The sequence below is a fragment of the Mus caroli genome, unplaced genomic scaffold (genome assembly GCF_978045245.1).
Source record: "Mus caroli unplaced genomic scaffold, Mus_caroli_1 scaffold_13, whole genome shotgun sequence".
NCBI classification, from domain to species: Eukaryota; Metazoa; Chordata; class Mammalia; order Rodentia; family Muridae; genus Mus; species Mus caroli.
Window position 1 is genome coordinate 90816510 of NW_028227268.1, and position 19970 is coordinate 90836479.

Below are 19970 nucleotides of genomic sequence, written 5' to 3' on the forward strand. Positions count from 1 at the left end.
TAAAACCATACAAAATTAGAACTGACTCGATAAAGCTGTCCTCTGACCATCACATGAGTGCTGTAGCACATATATGCCATACACATACATTATAACCACACAGGGATGAAATAAAACAAAATTTTAAATTTGTAATATATAGTACTGAGATTTCCTACAAAAAAAACCTAAAAATTCTTTATTATTCCCTACTTATTACTAAATCAGAACTCTCTGTAAAACCTGGATTTTCCTTTTCATCCTAGTTTTCTCCCTTAAGTATTTTATCTGAAAAGTTATCTTTCCCCATGTTGTAGTTTGAATAAGCTTGGCTCTTGGGAAATGGCACTATTATGAAGTGTGGCCTTTTTAGAGAAAGTATGTCACTGTATAGGCAGACTTTGAGGTCCTAGGTTCAGACTTGTGCACAAGAGACCCTCCTCCCAGCTGCCAGTGAAAGTCTTCTCCTGTTTGCCTTCAGAACAAGATATAAAACTCTGGCTCCTCCAGCACCATGTCTGCCTTCATGTAGCCATGCTTCCTGCCATGCTGATAATGGATTAAACCTCAGGATTAAACCTGTAACCCAGCCCCAAGTAAATGTTTTCCTTTATAATAGTTGCCGTGGTCATGGTGTCTCTTCTCGGGAATGGAAACCCTAACTAACTAAGACACCCAGTATGCTGATACATAGTGAAATGCCCTAAATCCAACACTTCTAGTATTTGTCCTTGTTCCAGACTTTAAACCTTCCCCACCAAAGTACAAACTATGCCACTATCATTTATTTCTTAGAAGCTGAAAGATCGTATACTACAGGAAAAGGGTTTTTTTTCAGTTATTTATTTATTATTCAAATTATAGCATAGCTTTTGCTAGGATCTCTATAGAAAGCAAACAGACACAAGATTCCATTTTCTACCCTAACAACAGCTCCAGAATAGAAGTCTAGCTTTATGCACCTTTTAAAGATTTACTTGTATTTTATGTACATGAGTGTCTTGCCTGAATGTGTACATGTGCACCACATGCATTTCTAGTGTTGCAGAGGCCCAGAAGAAGGTACTGGATCCCTTGGAACTGTAGTTACTGGTGGCTGTGAGCTGCCATGTGGGTGCTGGGAACTGAAGCTAGCTTCCCTACAAGAGCTCTAACTGCTGAGCCATTGGCCCGGCTCCTGGCTTCATTTCATTCCAGTAGGAAGAGATGAGCCATGCTTTCCACGTGGAGTTCATGTTAGAGCCTACATTACTTGATGTTTATTCAGGGACCTGAGCAGCCAGTTTCTCAGTTCCTTTTCACTGTGACATTCTGTTACATGCAATGGCACATACCAACCTTTCATTTTGAAATTAGGAAAATGTAAAGTATATAAAACCTGCTCTAAGTCACTGAGGAAGTCATCTACTGAAGATGCAATCATTACAACAATGGAGGAGAAAAAAACACAACCCGATTCATAGCACAGGGTTTGTCCAATTAGCCTATATATTAATTTCTGGCAGTACAACAACAAAATTAATTTCTGGCAGTACAATAACCAAACACTCAGAAGCTCTCTATTGAACATCAAGTGAAATATAATCCCAGAGTAATCTCCGGGCCTAAGACATGCTTTTAAACCTTGCTTGGGAGTAGGGGAAGAGGATCAGGAGTTCAAGATTATCTTCAGCAACACTGTAAGTTCTAGGCCAACCTGGGATCCATGAGACCCTGTCTCAAAACAAAAATAAAAATAAAAATTTCACAGGCAACTGTTTCAGGCAGAAACTAATTGGTGACTGCCATATACAGCACAAGTATGACATCACAGGCTCACCAGAGACCCCTCTGCCCCTACTCCCATGTGAGACACTCTAGTAAGCAGGATGACCCTGCCCTTGTCAGGTGTGAAATCAGAAGGCAGCCTTAACATCCCCATCTGGATATGATGATGGTGCAGAGGCTTCCAGGACATCTCCTTCAATGTCTACCTTTTACGACAACCACCACTTCCTAAAATTTCTACTGCTCTATGAGAAAAGATTGACTTAAGTCATTCTTAGTAAGACTTTCTTCAGATTAAACAAAGCTGTAAGGATCTCAAGTAAACAAACCGCCAGCAACAGTTCAAGGCAAACTTGAATCAACTGAGTTTTAAGTTGGAAACATTCCATGTGCAATAATAGAAGGCCAACAAGGGGAGAAAAATATGTGAATAGAGCAGATGAAAAGCAGACCTGGTTTCATGTTCCAGCAGTTAGGAACCTATGTTCCAGCAGTTAGGAACTTAAGCTCTCACTTCAAAATTAATTTAAAAAAAAGGGGGGGTCTCATATAGCCCAGTTATCCTTCAACTATATAAACAAAACTGGCCCCAAATTCCTGAATTTTCTGTTCTACAACACCCAAGCACTGTGATCATAGGTAATCACTCATTCAGCTCAAATTTTACTTTGAAAATTGTATTAATTAATGTACATATACTCTGAAAGAGGGAGACACACCACAGTTTGCATGTGGAGGTCAGGCAACAAGTTGAGGGAGTCAGTTCTTTCTATCCACCATGTGTTGAACACAGATTATAAGGCTTGGCAACAAGTGCCTTTACCTGCTGAGCCATCTCACCAATCCTAGTGCAAAATGTCTAAGATTAAAGACAATTGCCCACTACTAAATATAAGCAGAAGAGTCATTAAAATCTATATACTATTAACTTCAACTGAATTGTAAATTATGATAAAGGAAAAAGATCATACTTCTGCTGTAAGGAACAAAAAGCCAACTCCAAATCCTCACCCTTTGTAGGGAGAACAGACGAAGACCTGAGAAAGCAGAGCTCACAATTGGCCTACGTGAGGCTCCAGGGGCTGGATCAGGCAGCTCACAGTACTTTTACAGGACAATTTGGGCTTCTCATGGTTTTTTGTTTGTTTGTTTGTTTGGGTTTTTTTGTTTGTTTTTTTGTTTTTCAGACCAAAACTTCTGTGTCTCAGTTTTCTTCCCTATAAGATGCCAACAGAATGTCAATCTTTCTTAACATCGAAGGGTCCTTGTTAAAAGCAAAATCAAAGAATATGTATTAAAAAAATCAGTTCATACCCCTCCCATGGTTAATTATATTAGAAAGCACATTAAAAGGGATTCTTTTGATGACTTCAGTAATAGCCAGTCATTGAGCATTTATCAGGCACCCACTACTTATAAACCATGGATTGTGTGTTATGTATGTACTTAATGTGTACCTGCTGCATACATCATAGGCAAGGAAGGAGATTTTAGTAAGTAAAAACAGAACAAAAGTTATCACATATCTTATTAAATATCTTATACAGTATGTTATAGCTAGAGTATGAATGAATCCTAATCTATATTATATGGTTTTATTTGTATATATTCCCCCTAAAACAATTTTCTAAACATTTACATGAAAGAAGTTGGGTTAAAATGAAAAGCATTGGCCAGGCCTGGTGTTGCATACCTGAGATACTAACTGAGGGGTTGGAAGGGTGGACATACAAAGATTCTGACTTTGAAGCAGTCCTGAATGGCAAATGAGATTCAACTTCAAATAAATGAAGGAAGGAAGGAAGGAAGGAAGGAAGGAAGGAAGGAAGGAAGGAAGGAAGGAAGGCAGGCAGGCAGGCAGGCAGGCAAGCAGGCAGGGGATATAGCTCTCTGTGAAGTATCTGACAGGTATACATGAGGCCATGGTTGGATTCTCATGCTGCATTAAAAAATTATGTAATAAAAAGGTAAAGGACCAGTTATGTCCCCTAAGTTACTTTTTATTTAAAAAATGCCAAAAGACCATTGCCAACAGACATTACCCTGATTCTTGCTCATTCACAAAATGTCTATGAATATGTAATATATGTAAAAATATATAAAATTTCAGATATATATTTTTTAAAAGATAGAGTCTCAAGTATCCCAGGCTAACCTCTACCTTCTGGGCTGCCTCTAACTTATGGGTGTGTGCTGCCACACCCAATTTTATGCAATGCTCAGGTTCTGGGGCTACCCCTGGCCTAAGAACAATGAACTGTGCTTTCATAACGATATTTACTCACACAGGGTACATATGAAGCCTGAATTTCTACTACATTTAACATAAGCAGATTTAGCTGAAAGGCAGCTGACAAGAGTCTACTGTTCCACTCAACTAGGTAAGTTACAAGTATAATTAACAGAAAGTTGCTTCACGAGGTTTCCTAAGGATGACAGAATAATATAAAACACATAAAGCAAGCAGTGAGACCTTAATGAGCAAATTAGATCACCACTTTCTTAGTCAAATGGGCAAACTTATCCCAGACTTAATTACAGTGAGGAGAGTCTCTAAAAGATAATGGGCTTCTGTACAACTAAGGAACCACTTAAGAAAATAATTTCAAAACCCAAGTGAAATAAAGCTGTTTGAAGGCTTTTCATTTTCCAAATAATGTCACAACTGTCTACCTACTAGGATCACAGGCATGTAGCACCAACTCTAGTTTTGTGCATTGCTGAGGATCAAACCCAGGGCTCTGTACATGTTAGGTAGGCACTCTACTAACTAAACTACATCCCTGAACTAAGAACTGTCACAAGCTAATTATAATATATTGTGGGAAGACACCGAGCTTGCTAATAAGGTAAAGACATTTGTGGCCAAGCCTGATAACCTAAATTTAATGCCCTGAACTTACATGGTGGAAGGAGAGGATAGATTCTATCAAGCTGCCTTCTGATTCCCACACAATATACCGTGGCACATAGGTGTACACACACACCTCTATCAAACTCAAAAAAATGTAATTTAAAAAATTTAAGCTGGGCGATGGTGGTGCACGCCTTTAATCCCAGCACTTGGGAGGCAGAGGCAGGCCGATTTCTTAGTTTGAGGCCAGCCTGGTCTACAAAGTGAATTCCAGGACAGCCAGGGCTACACAGAGAAACCCTATCTCAAAAAAACAAAAACAAAAAAAAAACAACAAAAATAATTTTAAAAATAAAGCCTGGCATGGTGGTGCACACCTTTGATCCCAGCATTGGGGGGCAGAGGCAGGTGGATCTCTAGTGTTCAAGGCCAGCCTGGTCTACAGAATGAGTTCTAGAACAGCCAGGGCTACAAAGAAAACCTGTCTTGAAAAGTAAAAAAAAAAAAAAAAAAAAGAAAAAGAAAAAGCTTTAAAAATTTAAAAATATATCACAAAGAAATGCTTTTTGTTTTGAGGCAGTCTTCCTATGTAGTCATAGCTGAACTAGAATTAACTATATAAAACAGGTTGACCTTAACTTTTTAACCTTTCTGCCTCTGCCTTTTGAATGCTGCCATTATTATACCTGTCTAGTGTAACAAACATAGTAAGAACATTGTGCTGGGCATGGCTAGTAACACAGGCAGGAGGACTGCTCTGAGTTCCAGGCCAGCCAAGTTAGACCCTGTTTTAAACACCAAAATAAAAAACTAAAAAAAGGAGCAGCACCAAACTGGGCGTGGTATGCAAACCTTCAATCCCAGCACTCTGGATGCATAGGCAGGTTCATCTGAGTTCAAGGCCAGCCTGATTATTCAGAGATTACAGTGAGTTCCAGGACAGCAAAGACTTCATAGTGAGACTCTGTCTCAAAACAAAACAAAACAAAACAAAGGTTTTTGAGAGAGAAAAAGACCATTACCTACTTACTTGGAAGGTGCAGATCTCAGGACACACCTCTGATATCCCTTCCTTTCATTTGACTAATCCACTTTTTGGAAGCCATGGCTGAGTTTTAACAAACATAGCAGATAAAACACTTCTGGATTCTCATCTGATTCTAGTTCCTACTCGCTATCCTCTCTGTCCTCAGTTCTGGGAATTGAAGCCAGAGTCTAGAGCTACATTTCTGGCTTTGGTTTCTCCTTTCTATGCCATAGACAAACCTGTCATAGACCTCTAATCTATAAGGGATTTTCCATGAACTTCCTGAGGTTAAGCAGAACACGAACTTTCCTCAGTAACAGGCAAAGAACTAGAATAGTTTACATCTGTCTTAGGTAGGGTTTTGTTCTGTGAAGAACACCATGACCAAGATGACTCTTTTTTCCCCCACCCCCCAAGATGACTCTTATAAAGGAAAACTTTTCATTGGGGCTGGCTTACAGTTTCAGAGGTTTGTTTAGTCCATTATCATCATAGCGGGAAGGTGGGAAGCATGGCAGCGTCCAGGCAGACATGGTACTGGAGGAGCTGAGAGTTCTACATCTTGATCTGAAGACAGCAGAGAAGTCACACTGGCCAGATGTGAAAGCTCCCTGCACCCACACTGACATACTTCTTCCAGCAAGGCCACACCTCCTGATAGTGCCACTCCCTATGGCCAATCATTCAAACACATGAATGTATGGGGGCCATACTCATCCAAACCACCACAATGTCTGAGAGGAGAAAAGTAAAGCCATGGAAGAGGTAGAGAGAGTGAGCCTCACAGCATCAAGCTGCACTCTGAGTCATATCATAAATAATGAAGCAACTGCACTCTATGAAATACATCATGAAGCCAAAGCTGCTCTGGAAGAGAAAGACTACCTACCTGAAGTCTTGTTCCTTGTCTGTTAAAAGTCCTGGGGAAAATTAACTGAGGGCAGGGATGGAAAGGAATAAAGAAGCTTCCAGAATCCCTAAGAAGACTGTTAAATACTACAGCCACTCAAGGCTAATTTTAATGCATTAATCTTTCCTTTGTTCAACATCAGTCTTTTTAGAATTTAAATAAATTTGGCATCATGTTTCTCTAAATTGAGTAAATCTCTTAACTGACCCACTACTTTTCAGTATCTCTAAGACACTCTGAATTTATAATAAAACACCTAACATACTAATCACAGATTAAAGAAAAACTGAAGTTATGTCAGACTTTTTCCCTAAGATCTTATCATACGATTTTTTAAAACTGGCTTCAAAGAACTCAAGGGAACAAAACAGCTTCCTCAGCATGGTCTGGAAGACTTTCTATTTCTATTTCAATTTTTAAAAAAAAAAAAAAAAAGACATCCTTTTATGTAGACCTGGCTGTCCTGAAACTCAAGAGATCTGCCTGTCCGTCTCTCCAGTGCTGGAACGGAACTGCAATACAAAGCTCCACAAAGTCAAATTTCAAACATAAAGGCCATCATGAAGTGGGATGGCTTCTGCTAAAGACTGGCAAGAGTTTCTCTTGCATCTGTGCATGTGAAATTTAGGGAACTCTGCAAATATGCTGTTGATTGTGATGCCTTTTGATAACATGGTGCATATTTACCCCCACATGTAACGCTGTGCAAGTAAGCACACTAACACAGTACTTAAATATCTAGGTTCCATCAAATGCCACCACAAACTCAGATGCATCTGTAGTCTATGTCTGTACCAACACTGGAAGAAAACAAACAGTGCTCAGGGGAAACAAGGTACTTTATGCCCTGTCACATACGCATTAACTGTTAAATCCATCTCAGTGAGGATGATTTAAACTTTATATGAGACTAAATCATTTCTTTTTACCTTCTTGTGAATGAAAAATTTACTGACTATAAAACTAGAATAAAAGAACATTAAATGTTGAACCTGGCATGTAAGTTACAACTAATAGGTTAAATGGGACAAAAGCCTAAAAAGAAAGCTCCATTGCCAAAGAAATTGTTTTAATCTACTGATATTATCCAACATGTAAAAACTAGGCGCTGGGAAGTCAAGTGATTCACCTAAAGTCATAATGAGAAGAAGAGGTAAGTGGACCTGCTCTCAAGGGTCTTCTTTATACTATATAGTCCTATTAAACAAAACTCCTGTTGCAGAATCAAGTAAGGTCTTCGATAAAGGAACTAGTTACTTTCAAATACCATTATAGGAAATGTGCCACACACTGTACTGGAGCCTCAGGCACAGAGAACTAAATTCTCTGTCAAGGGCAGCTTACATTCTAAGAGAAATAATATTCAAAAATAACCACAACAGATTATGTTTTAAATGGGGTAGGAGTAAGGACAGTACTATAGGTAGTAAATGGAAGTTGTGAGGATGACAGGGGATAAAGGTTTAGACTTGGTCAATAATGCACACTATACTAATGTTGAAGACAACAGAGAAAAATATGAAGCCACTGTAGCCTGGGTACATTATAATTATCTTGTTAAAATTAGATCTACCTGATTTCCAGTTTTTATTAATCATTAATAGCACTAATGATTAATAATCCTCTATCAAAATCAGACCTACCTAATTTCTAGATTAAGGGAAAACTAGAGGCTAGAGCACAGGAAAATGAAAACCCAAGGTCACAGATAATGGTCCATCTGTAAAATTCTTTTTAAAAAAAGTCAGTGCCTAAGAAGGAAAGGGGATTCTAGATTTAAAAAAGACCGAAGAGAAATTATATGCAATGTCTAAATACCAACAGGATTTTCAATTTTGAAAAAAAAAAAGTTATATAAAGGTATTTGGAAAGAAATTGGAGAGTCTAATTATGGACTAGATCTTGGAGAACAGGAAGGATAATAGTTCCAAGGTTAGGTGTGATCATACATAGTACCATGACAGGAATTTTATTTTTTAGAGGTACATGCTGGAAAGGTATAATGCCTTGCTTAATTTCAAATAGTTAAACCAAAGAAAGACATATCATATAAAGGAAATTGTAGCCAATAATATCTATTGGCTAAATACACAGAGGAGAGCATTTACCTGTTAGTAGAGTACTCGCCTGGTATACTCACAGCCCTGGATTTGATTCCCAGTATTGTATGAAACTGAATGTGGCAGCGCACCAGAAACAGTCAGAAGAGACAGAAGGATCAGAAGTTCAAGGTTATTCTTAACAACACAGCAAGTCACAACCAGGCTGGGTGTGGACAACAAGACCCCCATACCTCCAAAAGGGAAATATAATTCATAATGTGTCTAATCTAAGTGGCAGGCAGCAAGCAAAATTTTGACTGGAGAGATGACTTAGTAAAACACATAATGTTCAAGCATGAGGACCTGACTTAGAACCCAAAAGCCATTTAAGAAAATACACAGGAACAGCACATGTCTGTAAATCCCATCTCTGGGCAGGTGGAGACAAGAGCCCCTAGGCGATCTAGCCAGTTTAGCCAAATCAGCTAGCTCCAAGTTCAGCAGCAAACCTTGTTTCAAAAAACAAGAACTCTGTATTTTCTCTCTCCCTTCACAAGCTTCCTTCCTTTCTGAAGGCTCCTAAAAGCTTTCTTTCCCTAGATCAGTATCCACAGAGAACACTAGTCTGCCAGTCATGGAAACCCTCCCTCCTTAAAACAAAATAAAAACAAAACAAACAACAACAACAATAAAAACCCTCTTTTTTTTTTTGAGACAGGGTCTCACTATGTAGCCCTGGTTGGCCTCAAACTCTCAGAAATTCCACCAGCCTCTGCCTCTTGAATGCTAGGATCAATGGTATGTGCCATCACACCTTGCATGATAAACAAATCTTTTTTTTAAAAAAAAATTGGGCATTTTTTAAAACTTTTTATTGATTCTTTGTGAGTTTCACATCATTCACTCTAGTCTAATCTTCCCATCACCTCATAGCTGACCTTCATCTTTACAACGTCCCCTCTAAAATAAAACACACACATATAACAACAACAACAAAAATAGAAAACATCTCATCATGTAATCTATAGTATGTCACTGTGTGTACCACACTATGTCCCTGGGTCCACACATCTTTTCTTACCAGCTCCACTGTGTTGCCCAGTCAAGGCACAGGACCCATTCTCATAGGTGCCACAGCCCATGAGGGGCTGGGACAACTCTCCTGCTCTCATACCATTAGGGCTGGCTCACTCGGGCCTTCAATATCAGGGCAAGCTCCACTGCATTGCTCAGAAGTGCAGGGACTGAGTGGTATAGTCTGAGACGGGGGCAGAACTAGCTTTCCTGCTCTCATGCCCTTGTACCTGGCTCTCCTGACCACTGCAGGTAGGAGGCCATCATCTCCACACCCATGCCACCTCATTGCCAGGTAAGTGCCAGGGCCAGCTCTCCTAGGCTCTTATCCTTGAGGCCAGCTCAAGGATACCCCCTCCACAGTTCTCCTGTGCTGCCCAGGAGAGGGACAGGACTGGCTCACAGGCTCTTTTGACCCCAGGGCTATCCTACCAAAAGAGGTGAGGGGTGAGTACCGGCAAGGGGAGGGGGAATAAGCAAACTTTCATACCACTTCTGTTTTGAAGCTTTCTGACCCTGCTCCTTGCTATTCTTTGAATTTTCCTAACATTCTCACTGCTGTGGAGATTTTTAAAACCTTAATTATTTAAATGTATGCCTCCTCCAGTAACCATAAGCTATTTGATTATCTCAGAGTTGGCCTTGTAGCTCTGGTTACACAGATAGCTTCAAGTACACAGAGTCAAAATAATGGAGGCCTGCTATTTTTATTCGTTTCAGGAAAATCCAGGAATGGTGGCATATGCCTGTAGAGTTACATACTATCCCGGTTAGTGTACAATGAGCCTGTCTGAAATAAGCTTTTGAAAGAAGCATTTTAACTTCCCTAGGAAATAAAATGTCTGCCCTAAGTGAAGGGTATAGTCACGACTAAGTAAACTACATAGCCCAAAAGCATGGATGCTATACGAGCCAATCAAAACTGTATGCCTGAGTAGATCTTAAGTCCAGTCTACAATAAATGCATAATTATCTAACCGTTTTCCTGGGATGGTAAACACTCAATTAGAAAAGTCCCAAATCAGTCCATCTTTCAGTCATAGGCTAAGGCTATACTTCAGCTGGAAAATGCTTACCTCATATGCAGAAGGCCCTGGTTTAAATCTCCAGCACTACAAAACAAAAATATACCTCAGCCAAGTCTTAAGGAAGTATTTATCAGTAATATTCCACATCAAGCCAAACTCATATAGTTAAATACTTCAGTTTCCTGAGATGTCTAGCTTAACAGAAATCCCATTTCTGAAAGCAGCTGCTATGGTTTGAATGTGAAATGTCCTCTATAAGCTTCTGTAAAGGCTTGGTCCCAGCTGGTCAGGCTATTTTGGGAGGGGGTGGAAACTTCAGGAGATGGGGCCAAGAGAAAAAAAGGCAGGCCATCTCGCCCATTCTCCTTCTCTCTCTGCTTCCAATCTGCAGGGAGGTAAACGTCTTCCTTCACTCTCTCACTAGTGAAGATGCTCCCTCTCACTGCAAGTCCAAAGCAATGGAGCAGCCATGAAGCCTTTCTCCTTCAAGTTAGGTCATGCCAATGCAAAAGTATCTGACAGGGGAGCTACGTGGAAATTTAAAAATGTTACTGTACTGTACACATGCAAAAATATGGTATTTTATATTACAACACTCAAACTATACCTAGCAATATTTAACACCCTCTGCTCAATGTCAATATATTTTAAAAAAACAAAACAAAAACCTTGGGCTAGCAAGATTAGCTTAGTGGGAAAGGCACTTTTACCATCTGATAATACGAGCCTAATGACCTGAGTTCATTTCACAGAACCCACATGGATAGGAGAGAGCTGACGCTACAGTTGTCCTCTGGCCTCTGCATACATCACTCACTCACACGATAATAAATACATAAATAAGCCGGGCGTGGTGGCGCACGCCTTTAATCCCAGCACTCGGGAGGCAGAGGCAGGCGGATTTCTGAGTTCGAGGCCAGCCTGGTCTACAAAGTGAGTTCCAGGACAGCCAGGGCTACACAGAGAAACCCTGTCTCGAAAAACCAAAAAATAAATAAATAAATAAATAAATAAATACATAAATAACATGAGTCTTGCCAACTGCAAGTCAAGTAACTAATGCAAGATTAACACACAGACTGCTCCTGACCAACACCATGCATCTTTAAGTACAAATGCATTAGAAATTATCAACCTACTGTTCCTGAACTGTCAGTCAATCATGAGGATTTGGTGGTAGCCTAATACTGTCCAATAGGCAGAAATATGGCAAGGATAGTGAGGGGTCAGGAAGAAGATCAGATGTGGCACTGACCTAATGAAGATAAACCACACAGTCTGTGGTAAGAAAAATGAATCACTAAACTCATCATCTCCAACTAATTTGATTGTATTCCTTAATCTAAATCAACCCAACCTTTTTCTTCAGCAAGAATTCACTTTGCCAGGCTAGAGGGATGGCTCAGTGGTTAAGAGCACTGACTGCTTTTCCAGAGGTCCTGAGTTCAATTCCCAGCAACCACATGGTGGCTCACAACAGGGGATCCCATCCCCTGTCCTGAAGACAGCTACAGTGTACTCACATACATAAAATAAATAAATCTTAAAAAAAAAATTTCACTTTGCCTAAAGCTAAGAGAAATAGACAATTTATTTATGTAAAAGTTTATTACTAGTGATTAGCGCTCAATAATCATTCTCATTAAATACTACTGTGGAGTAAAGTGCTGTCACAACTAGCTGTGAAAGCTTTGTATTGCAGCAGGAAAACCAAGATTCAACTAAAATTCCTTCCATAAAGAAGGGATCTGTACAAAAGAAAAAAGGCAATCAAAGTCAGGAATACACACCTACCCATAACTCCCAGTATGCTAGAGTTTCTATTAAACTCTAGCATTTTCAGTTTAGGAATAAACTGCGCCATCGTGGTTCACACCTTTAATCCAAGCACTTGAGAGGCAGAGATAGGTGGATCTCTGAGTTTGAGGTGAGCCTCATCTAGAGTACATTCCAGGACTGCCAGGATTATACAGAGAAAACCTGTCTCAAAAAAACTAACTAAATTCCTTTCAGCCTTGACTCCCACCTATTCCTCCATTTGGGATGTTCTCTCTTCCAGTGTATCAACATGTCCTTTCTTTTGTTTCATTTTGATTCTTAAATATATAATTTATTTTTATGTTCACTGGTGTTCTACTTGCATTTATGTGTGAGGGTGTCAGAAGCCTGGGAACTGGAGTTATAGACAGGTGTGAGCTGCCATGTAGGTACTGAGAATTGAACCAGGGTCTTCTGGAAGAGGTGCCAGTGCTCTTAACTCTTGAGCCATTTCTCTAGGACCCCAATTCCTCTTTTTAGGCAAATTCTCACTGAAACCCAAGCTCATCTTGGATTTACTATATAGTTAAAAATGACTTTGAAAAAAACAAAACAGCCGGGCGTGGTGGCGCACGCCTTTAATCCCAGCACTTGGGAGGCAGAGGCAGGCGGATTTCTGAGTTCGAGGCCAGCCTGGTCTACAGAGTGAGTTCCAGGACAGCCAGGACTACCCAGAGAAACCCTGTCTCGAAAAACCAAAAAAAAAAAAAAAAAAAAGAAAAAAACAAAACAAAACAAAAAACAGGAATTCTCCTTTACTTGACTGCAGAATAAATACATGAATAAAAAAAAAAATGACTTTGAAATTTTGATCCTCCTGCCTCTACCTCCCAAGTGCCATGACAGCATGTGTGGTTACCACACCTGGGTTTTAAATTTAGAAGCAAAACATAAGGTGCCAGAGAGATGGCTCAGTGGTTAGGAGCACATACTGCTCTTCCAGAGGACTCAAGTCACCCATATCAGGTGACTCAGAAACATCTGTAATCCTAAATCCAGAGGGATCCAACACCTTTGGCCTCTACAGGCACCTTCACAGGTGCAGATGCAAAATGAACAAATGCAAGTGCAGGGGGGGGGGGGGGAGAGAGAGACTGACTGACCGACCGACCGACTGACTAGCAGCTCTGGCTGTCCTCAAAATCAGAGGTCTGCCTGCCTCTGCCTCCCAAGTAGTGGGATTAAAGGTGTACACACCACACCCAACCTAAAGCATGTTTTGAAAACTAGTTTGTTCTTTATTCTGAGTATTTTGTTGTTTTTTGAGAAAGGGTCTCATGTAGCCTAGGATGGGCTCAACCTAGATATACAGATGATGATAATCCTTGAACTCCTAATCCTCCTGCCTCCACTCCCTCAGGTGCTGGGATTATAGGCGTATGCTACCACACCCAGCTTCTGGTCACTTCTATAGCTTCTCTTCCCATACTGCTAAGATTACTGTTTCCTTGTTATTCCCACAGCATGTGTGGTTCCAGGACATTACAATATCTGTCTATACTGTACTGCAGTTATATCATGTGTGCATATTATGCTTTCCTAAAGAGGGCTTTTGAAATAGTCAAGAAAAGGATCAAGATTCCTCTTTTAGGACCAATGCTTTTGTTAACCTCAAAAAATACAACCATCATCTCTTGTTCAAGAAACTTAAGTGGAGCTGGAGAGACGGTAGTCAAGCTACATGGCAGTTTGCATCCGCCTGTTAACTCCAGTTCCAAGGATTTAGCCCTTTTCTAGCCTTTGCCAGAACCAGGCACACTTGCAATGCATATCTATATACATATGTATATATGCAGACAAAGCATTCAAACACATCAATATAAATGCTTTTTATTTTTTTATTTTTTTGGTATCCAGAAATCCAGAGGCAGGTGGATTTCTGAGTTCGAGGCCAGCCTGGTCTACAAAGTGAGTTCCAGGACAGCCAGGGCTATACAGAGAAACCCTGTCTCAAAAAACCAAAAAAAAAAAAAAAAAAAAAAAATGCTTTTTAAATAATTATTTTAAAATAATATTATTAAAAGAAGCTAAGTAGAGCCAAGAGTGGCATACTACTTTCTCAGCTCAACATTTGTGCTAAGGCAGGAGGATCTTCCATTCAAGGCAAGCCTGGGCTATAAAGCGAGATCCTGTGCTTGAGGAGCGTAGCTCAGTGATAGAGCCTAGCATGTGCATGGCCCCTGTATGCACTGAGGAAAGAAATGCTTAAGTGAGTTTATGGAAAAGACCACATTGCTAATAATCTTCCCCAGATTAAAGGAAGCAAGCCTGAGAGTTTTCTATTTCTAACTGAGAAGAGAGGGTGTGCCTTAATGGACTAATGAATTTGAACTACTGCTTACAGATTCATCCAGGGATAGATATATAAGTAGATTTAGAACTCAAAGTGGAAGCATTAGCCATAAAAGAAAATTAATTGGACTTTATTAAAATTATAGACAATTGCACAAAAAAACCCAAAAAACAAAACAAATAAAAACTATCCAGAAAATGAAAAGATCATCCACAGTATGGGAAAAACATTTGCAGGGATGTATTTGACATAAGGATCCCAGCATCAGAGCCAAAGGTCTTTGGGTAGACACTTTCCCCAAAAGTATATGCATGGCTATCAAGTACATAAAAAAGATACCAAATAGCAGAACTCATCAGGGAATTCAAACCAAACCTGAAGGACATGGCATTTCAAAACCTCTAGAGTTGCGATGTCCTGAAAAATGGAAAATAACAAGTGCTGGTGAGGAGGGAGAGAAATTGCAGAGAGATTTCAGGTAGGAATGCAAGACAAGTATGGGCTCTATAAAAAAGTCTGGCAGGTCCTGAAAAAGATAACTAGAATTGTCATAATTCCCCAACAGTTCTACTACGAGGTATTTTTTTTTTAAAAATGAAAATATATGTTTATGCAACTGAAGTTCACAAATTTATTATTTGCACCAAAATGTAGAAACAACTCAAATATAAAGCAACAGGCAGCTAGGTAAGGGAAACATGTACACACTTACAACAGGATATTATTCAATCATAAAAAAAGATTAAATACTGACACCTGCTATTAGATGAGCCCAGAAAAGATTATGTTAGGTGAAATAAACCACAAAGGAAAGACTACTATGAGATTCCATTTATATGAAACATTCTGAACAGGTAAACATCATTAATGGTTATCAGAGGCTGAGAAGAGAGAGACATAGCCTCTGAAGAAAAGCAATGTGGATGTGGATGGTGATGACAGGTATAGAACATTGAACTGCATTCAAAACAGTTATCGACGTGTGGTGGCACACTGCATCTAGCACCCAGGAGGCAGAGGCAGGTGGATCTCTGAGTTTGAGGCCAGTCTGGTCTACAGAGTCAGGAGAGCCAGGGCTACACAGACAGACCTTGTAACAAAAACAAACAACAAAAAAGGTTAATACTTTTTATGGTAGTTTCTTAAAACAAGAAAAGGAGGAAAGCTCTTTTTAATTTCAGTCCTGAATAAAAAACTTTCACTGCTATTCTAAGCATTCTATATGACATGGAGGACATTATTTAGTTTCTTCAGGCTTCAATCTTCACCTACAATATAGGGTTGACTGATATTCACCTCAAAGAATTGTAGACTCAATGCATCTATTAATCCCTTAGCACAGGACTCGTTACATAATAAATACCAGATAAATACAGTAGATTTTATAATTCCAAAGACACTGTTACTCACTGAGTAGGTGTCTGTAAGGCTGCTATAAATGGGTATATGAAAGAACTCCATAACGATGCAAAGACATTCTGAAGTAGTGATTAAGGCAACACATGTCCAGCATTTGCCTAGCTTCCTGAGAACCTAGGAACCTGCAGATACCAGAACAGGTTCTCTTGGGTGTCACTAAAGAGCTCACTAAAGAGATAAACTTTAAAAATAAGCACACTGGCTTGTTTCCAATTAATTGTATTGATGCTCTCCTTAAATATTTATTTTTAAAATCATAAAGGGACCAGAATAAAGGCTCCAGAGTTCAATCCCTGGGACTAACATGGTAGAAGAAGAGAACCAAAAATTGTCTTTACATCCTCCATGTATATGTGCAATACACACATACCCTTACCCCTTGTCTACAGGTCTTAAGTACCAAGTCCAGCTTCACAATGTTATTAAAAAGAGAACCATAGAGAATACACTATTTAAAAATGCCTCAACCATGGAAGACTCAAGGAAATGAAAGTGTGGGGAGTACATTAGCTAATCTTGAATCTATAAGACCTGTCTTGTTTCAAATTAGGCATTAAAAAAAGAAAAGCCTATGCAGCTTAAAACCCAAACCTCAATTCTAGATAAGGTAGACCAGAAGAACTCTAGATAGCATAAAAAATTCAAACAGTGTGGTGTATGCCTTTAATCCCAGCACTCGGGAGGCAGAGGCAGGTGGATTTCTGAGTTCGAGGTCAGCCTGGTCTACAAAGTGAGTTCCAGGACAGCCAGGGCTACACAGAGAAACCCTGTCTCAAAAACCCAAAAACAAAACAAAACAAAACAAAAAAAAACCTCAAACAGTAACACAAGTCTTAGTGTGAAAATTAAGCCATCACCATAGTATTATAATGTTCTGTAAGAATTCTCCAAATTCCTTCACATAAGATGACTTTTTGAATATTTTTATACTCACATTAAAAATACTTGGATCCAGGGGGCTGGAGAGATGGCTCAGTGGTTAAGAACACCGACTACTCCTCCAAAGGTCCTGAGTTCAAATCCCAGCAACCACATGGTGGCTCACAACCATCCGTAATGAGATCTGACACCCTCTTCTGGTTCATCTGAAGACAACTACAGTGTACTTAGATATAATAATAAATAAATCTTAGAAAAAAAAATACTTGGATCCAGAAGGAAAAGGAAAATACAATATCCAAGTATTTTAGATTATATCTATTATGAGCCAGCTGACTTGGAAAGGCTAGGGTCATTCTAAAATGGTGGTGCTCACATAGCACTATGAATGTTAACCATCATGAAACACATCTGAAGGCTGCATTATACTCCATGTTGATAAAAATCAATATAACTAGATTAAAACTGCTGATGTTTGAAAAGCTAAGATCTTTGCCAACACCCTTAGGAAAAAAGTCATTCCCTTTCAAACAACAAAAAAAGAACTGTTAACATGTAAAACTGAAACACATATTACAGTAACTTTTTGTTGTTTTTTTGGTAACACAGTTTTGCTATGCAGCCAGGTCTGGTCTGGAACTTAAGATCATCTAGCTCCAGCCTTCAGAGTTGCTGGCTCCTGTTAGCTCTTACCTCTCATGACAGTAATGGAGAACAAAGGCTTCCAAAATTAAATTCCAGAAAGAATTCTTTTATCCCCTACAGACCCGTCTTCTGCCAGCTACATCAGGGCTATCCCGTGTCCTTTCCCCAGAAGAAAAAGACGGGGTACTCCCTCTTTTAAAACTTCTCTTTAGAAAAACAGCAGATTATGGTCCAGAAAACTTAAATGTTGAAAGAAACAGATATGAGAGCTATCTAACTGTAGGCTACTGGTAGTAATTATCTAAAGCTAGGATTTCATGCTTCTAAAAGCTCATGCTAATACTGTGATTGGATCCTAAGTTGCACTGCCAAAAGGCTCAGTCTTAAAGGAATATTATAACTTTAACATATGTCAAAGTTAAACTGAATGCTAGTAAGTACTAGCAGTGCTTAACTGGTACCATCTGATCACTGATCTGCCCTCAGCTCAGTGTTATCACGCCTTCTACACTTGGGCTTTGTTGTGGAAAGGACCTCACCAAGTAAATAAGCTGTGACGTGAAATCCACTACAAAGGAGCATTTCCATGGGCTACTTTTTCAAGACAGTTTTTCACTGAGTTCTCAAATAACTTGCCCAACATTTAGTGACAGAGATTTTAGTGAAGTGGGATGGCTAAAACATCACGTAAAAAGGGAAATGTCTTGTACAAAAGTTGGGTGCCTAGGAGTCAAGGTCTCAAGGTGTGAAAAGATGTGCCTATCCTCAAGCAACTAAACAACTTTAAAATATGCACCCGATTTGAAGGCACCCAATACAAGGTTCGAATCAAATCATGTTATCCCTGGTTGGTGGCTCTTTTCTACAAGGTTCGAACTTCTACACTCTCTATATACTGGATGGGCTCCGCACTTTTAAGGTCAATAAAAGCAGAGTCAATCTTACTACTCCTATCCCTCTACAACGACTAAGAATGGAATTAAGAGACCTCTCATCACGGTTACGATAACCCAGAAGTGCGAGTCGCGTTGGAAAACTTTTACTGAAAGAACTAATCTTATACTGGGGTACTTTCTATCCTGCACGTTTTCCTTTTACGTAAGACACATCGGAATTTGACGAGTGCGTCCCGACGGCACATTGGGCTAACGCCCCTGGCAGCAGCAGAGAGCCACGTTTTCCTCGGGCCGATTGTCTCCCCCCTCTCCATAAAACACTGCCCATGGCCACTTAGAGACTTCCCCAACGCAGCTCCAGAAACTGGAACCAACCGGGGCAGCTGTCATCCGAAACTCTGGAAAGCTGAGCCCCGCCAACTCTGCCGACGCGGGAAGGGCTGGGGGTACGGAGGGGCCCGTCGGGGGCACTCCCGGCTGTCCCCCTCCCCGGCCCCACGAGCCGCAATCCGGCCGCCGAGTTGTCCTCCCGGCTAGAGTACCCCCCAAGCCAGGCCTAGGCCCGCGGTCCCGCGTGGGGCCCGAAGCGCGTGGCGGGGCCGACGCAGAGCAGAAACGACAAAGGGGCGCGGGGTCGGGACAGGTGGCCGCCGCCGCGAACAATGGGGGGCCGCGGCTGCCCCCTGGCGCCACCTACCTCCCGTGCCGTCCGAGTTCTCGTTGAGGCTGCCCGAAGAGTCGTGCTGGGCGCCCACGCACCCGCCCATGGGGCCGCGGCCGCCACCTCAGGGCGCTCGTCCCGGCCGCCGCCTCAGCCTGCTCCCGCGTCGCCGCCTCGGGCCAGGCGCCGCTCTCTCGCCGCTCAGCCTCCGCCCCCTCGCCGCTCCTCCCACCGCCTCGCCCAGCCCCTTCCTCCGCGCCCACTTCTACCTCAGCCCCCCGGCCGCCTGGCCCGCAGGCCCGGCCCGCGTGCCTTCCTCGGCTCCCGCTCGGCCCCGCCAGGCTCGGCTTGGCCCATCCCGGGCGGGCCGCAGCGCCCGCTCGCCCCTCGCCTCCCCGCGCCTCCGCGTCTAGGCAAGCCCCACCACTGCGGCCGCCGCCACCCGGCAGCCAGGCCCCATCGCCCCCGCCCGCGGCGCCACCCTCAGCCGGGCTCCGCTTGCACTCCGCCGGCCCGCTGGAACGGCCTCGAGGGGCGGGGCCGCGCTCTGATTGGCTGCATGCACCGAGGAGGCGGAGAATACCGAGCAGAACCGAGAGGAGACGAGCGCCCGAGGCTAGCAGAGTAGGGGGCAAGCGGAGGTGGGCCGGAAAGAAGGGGGAGGACTCAAGTAAGGAC

At 41.4% G+C, this 19970-nt stretch overlaps 1 protein-coding gene across 1 annotated transcript in view; it reads right to left on the reverse strand.

The window, feature by feature from the left end:
* Positions 1-19608, reverse strand: part of Ubtd2 (ubiquitin domain containing 2) — a 65139-nt gene extending 45531 nt beyond the window's left edge. The window contains exon 1 of the mRNA XM_021177798.2: positions 19329-19608. Within this exon, the coding sequence (XP_021033457.1) occupies positions 19329-19398 (70 nt within the window). The 5' untranslated portion in view covers positions 19399-19608. The remainder of the gene's footprint in view (positions 1-19328) is intronic.
* Positions 19609-19970: the final 362 nt, after the last annotated feature.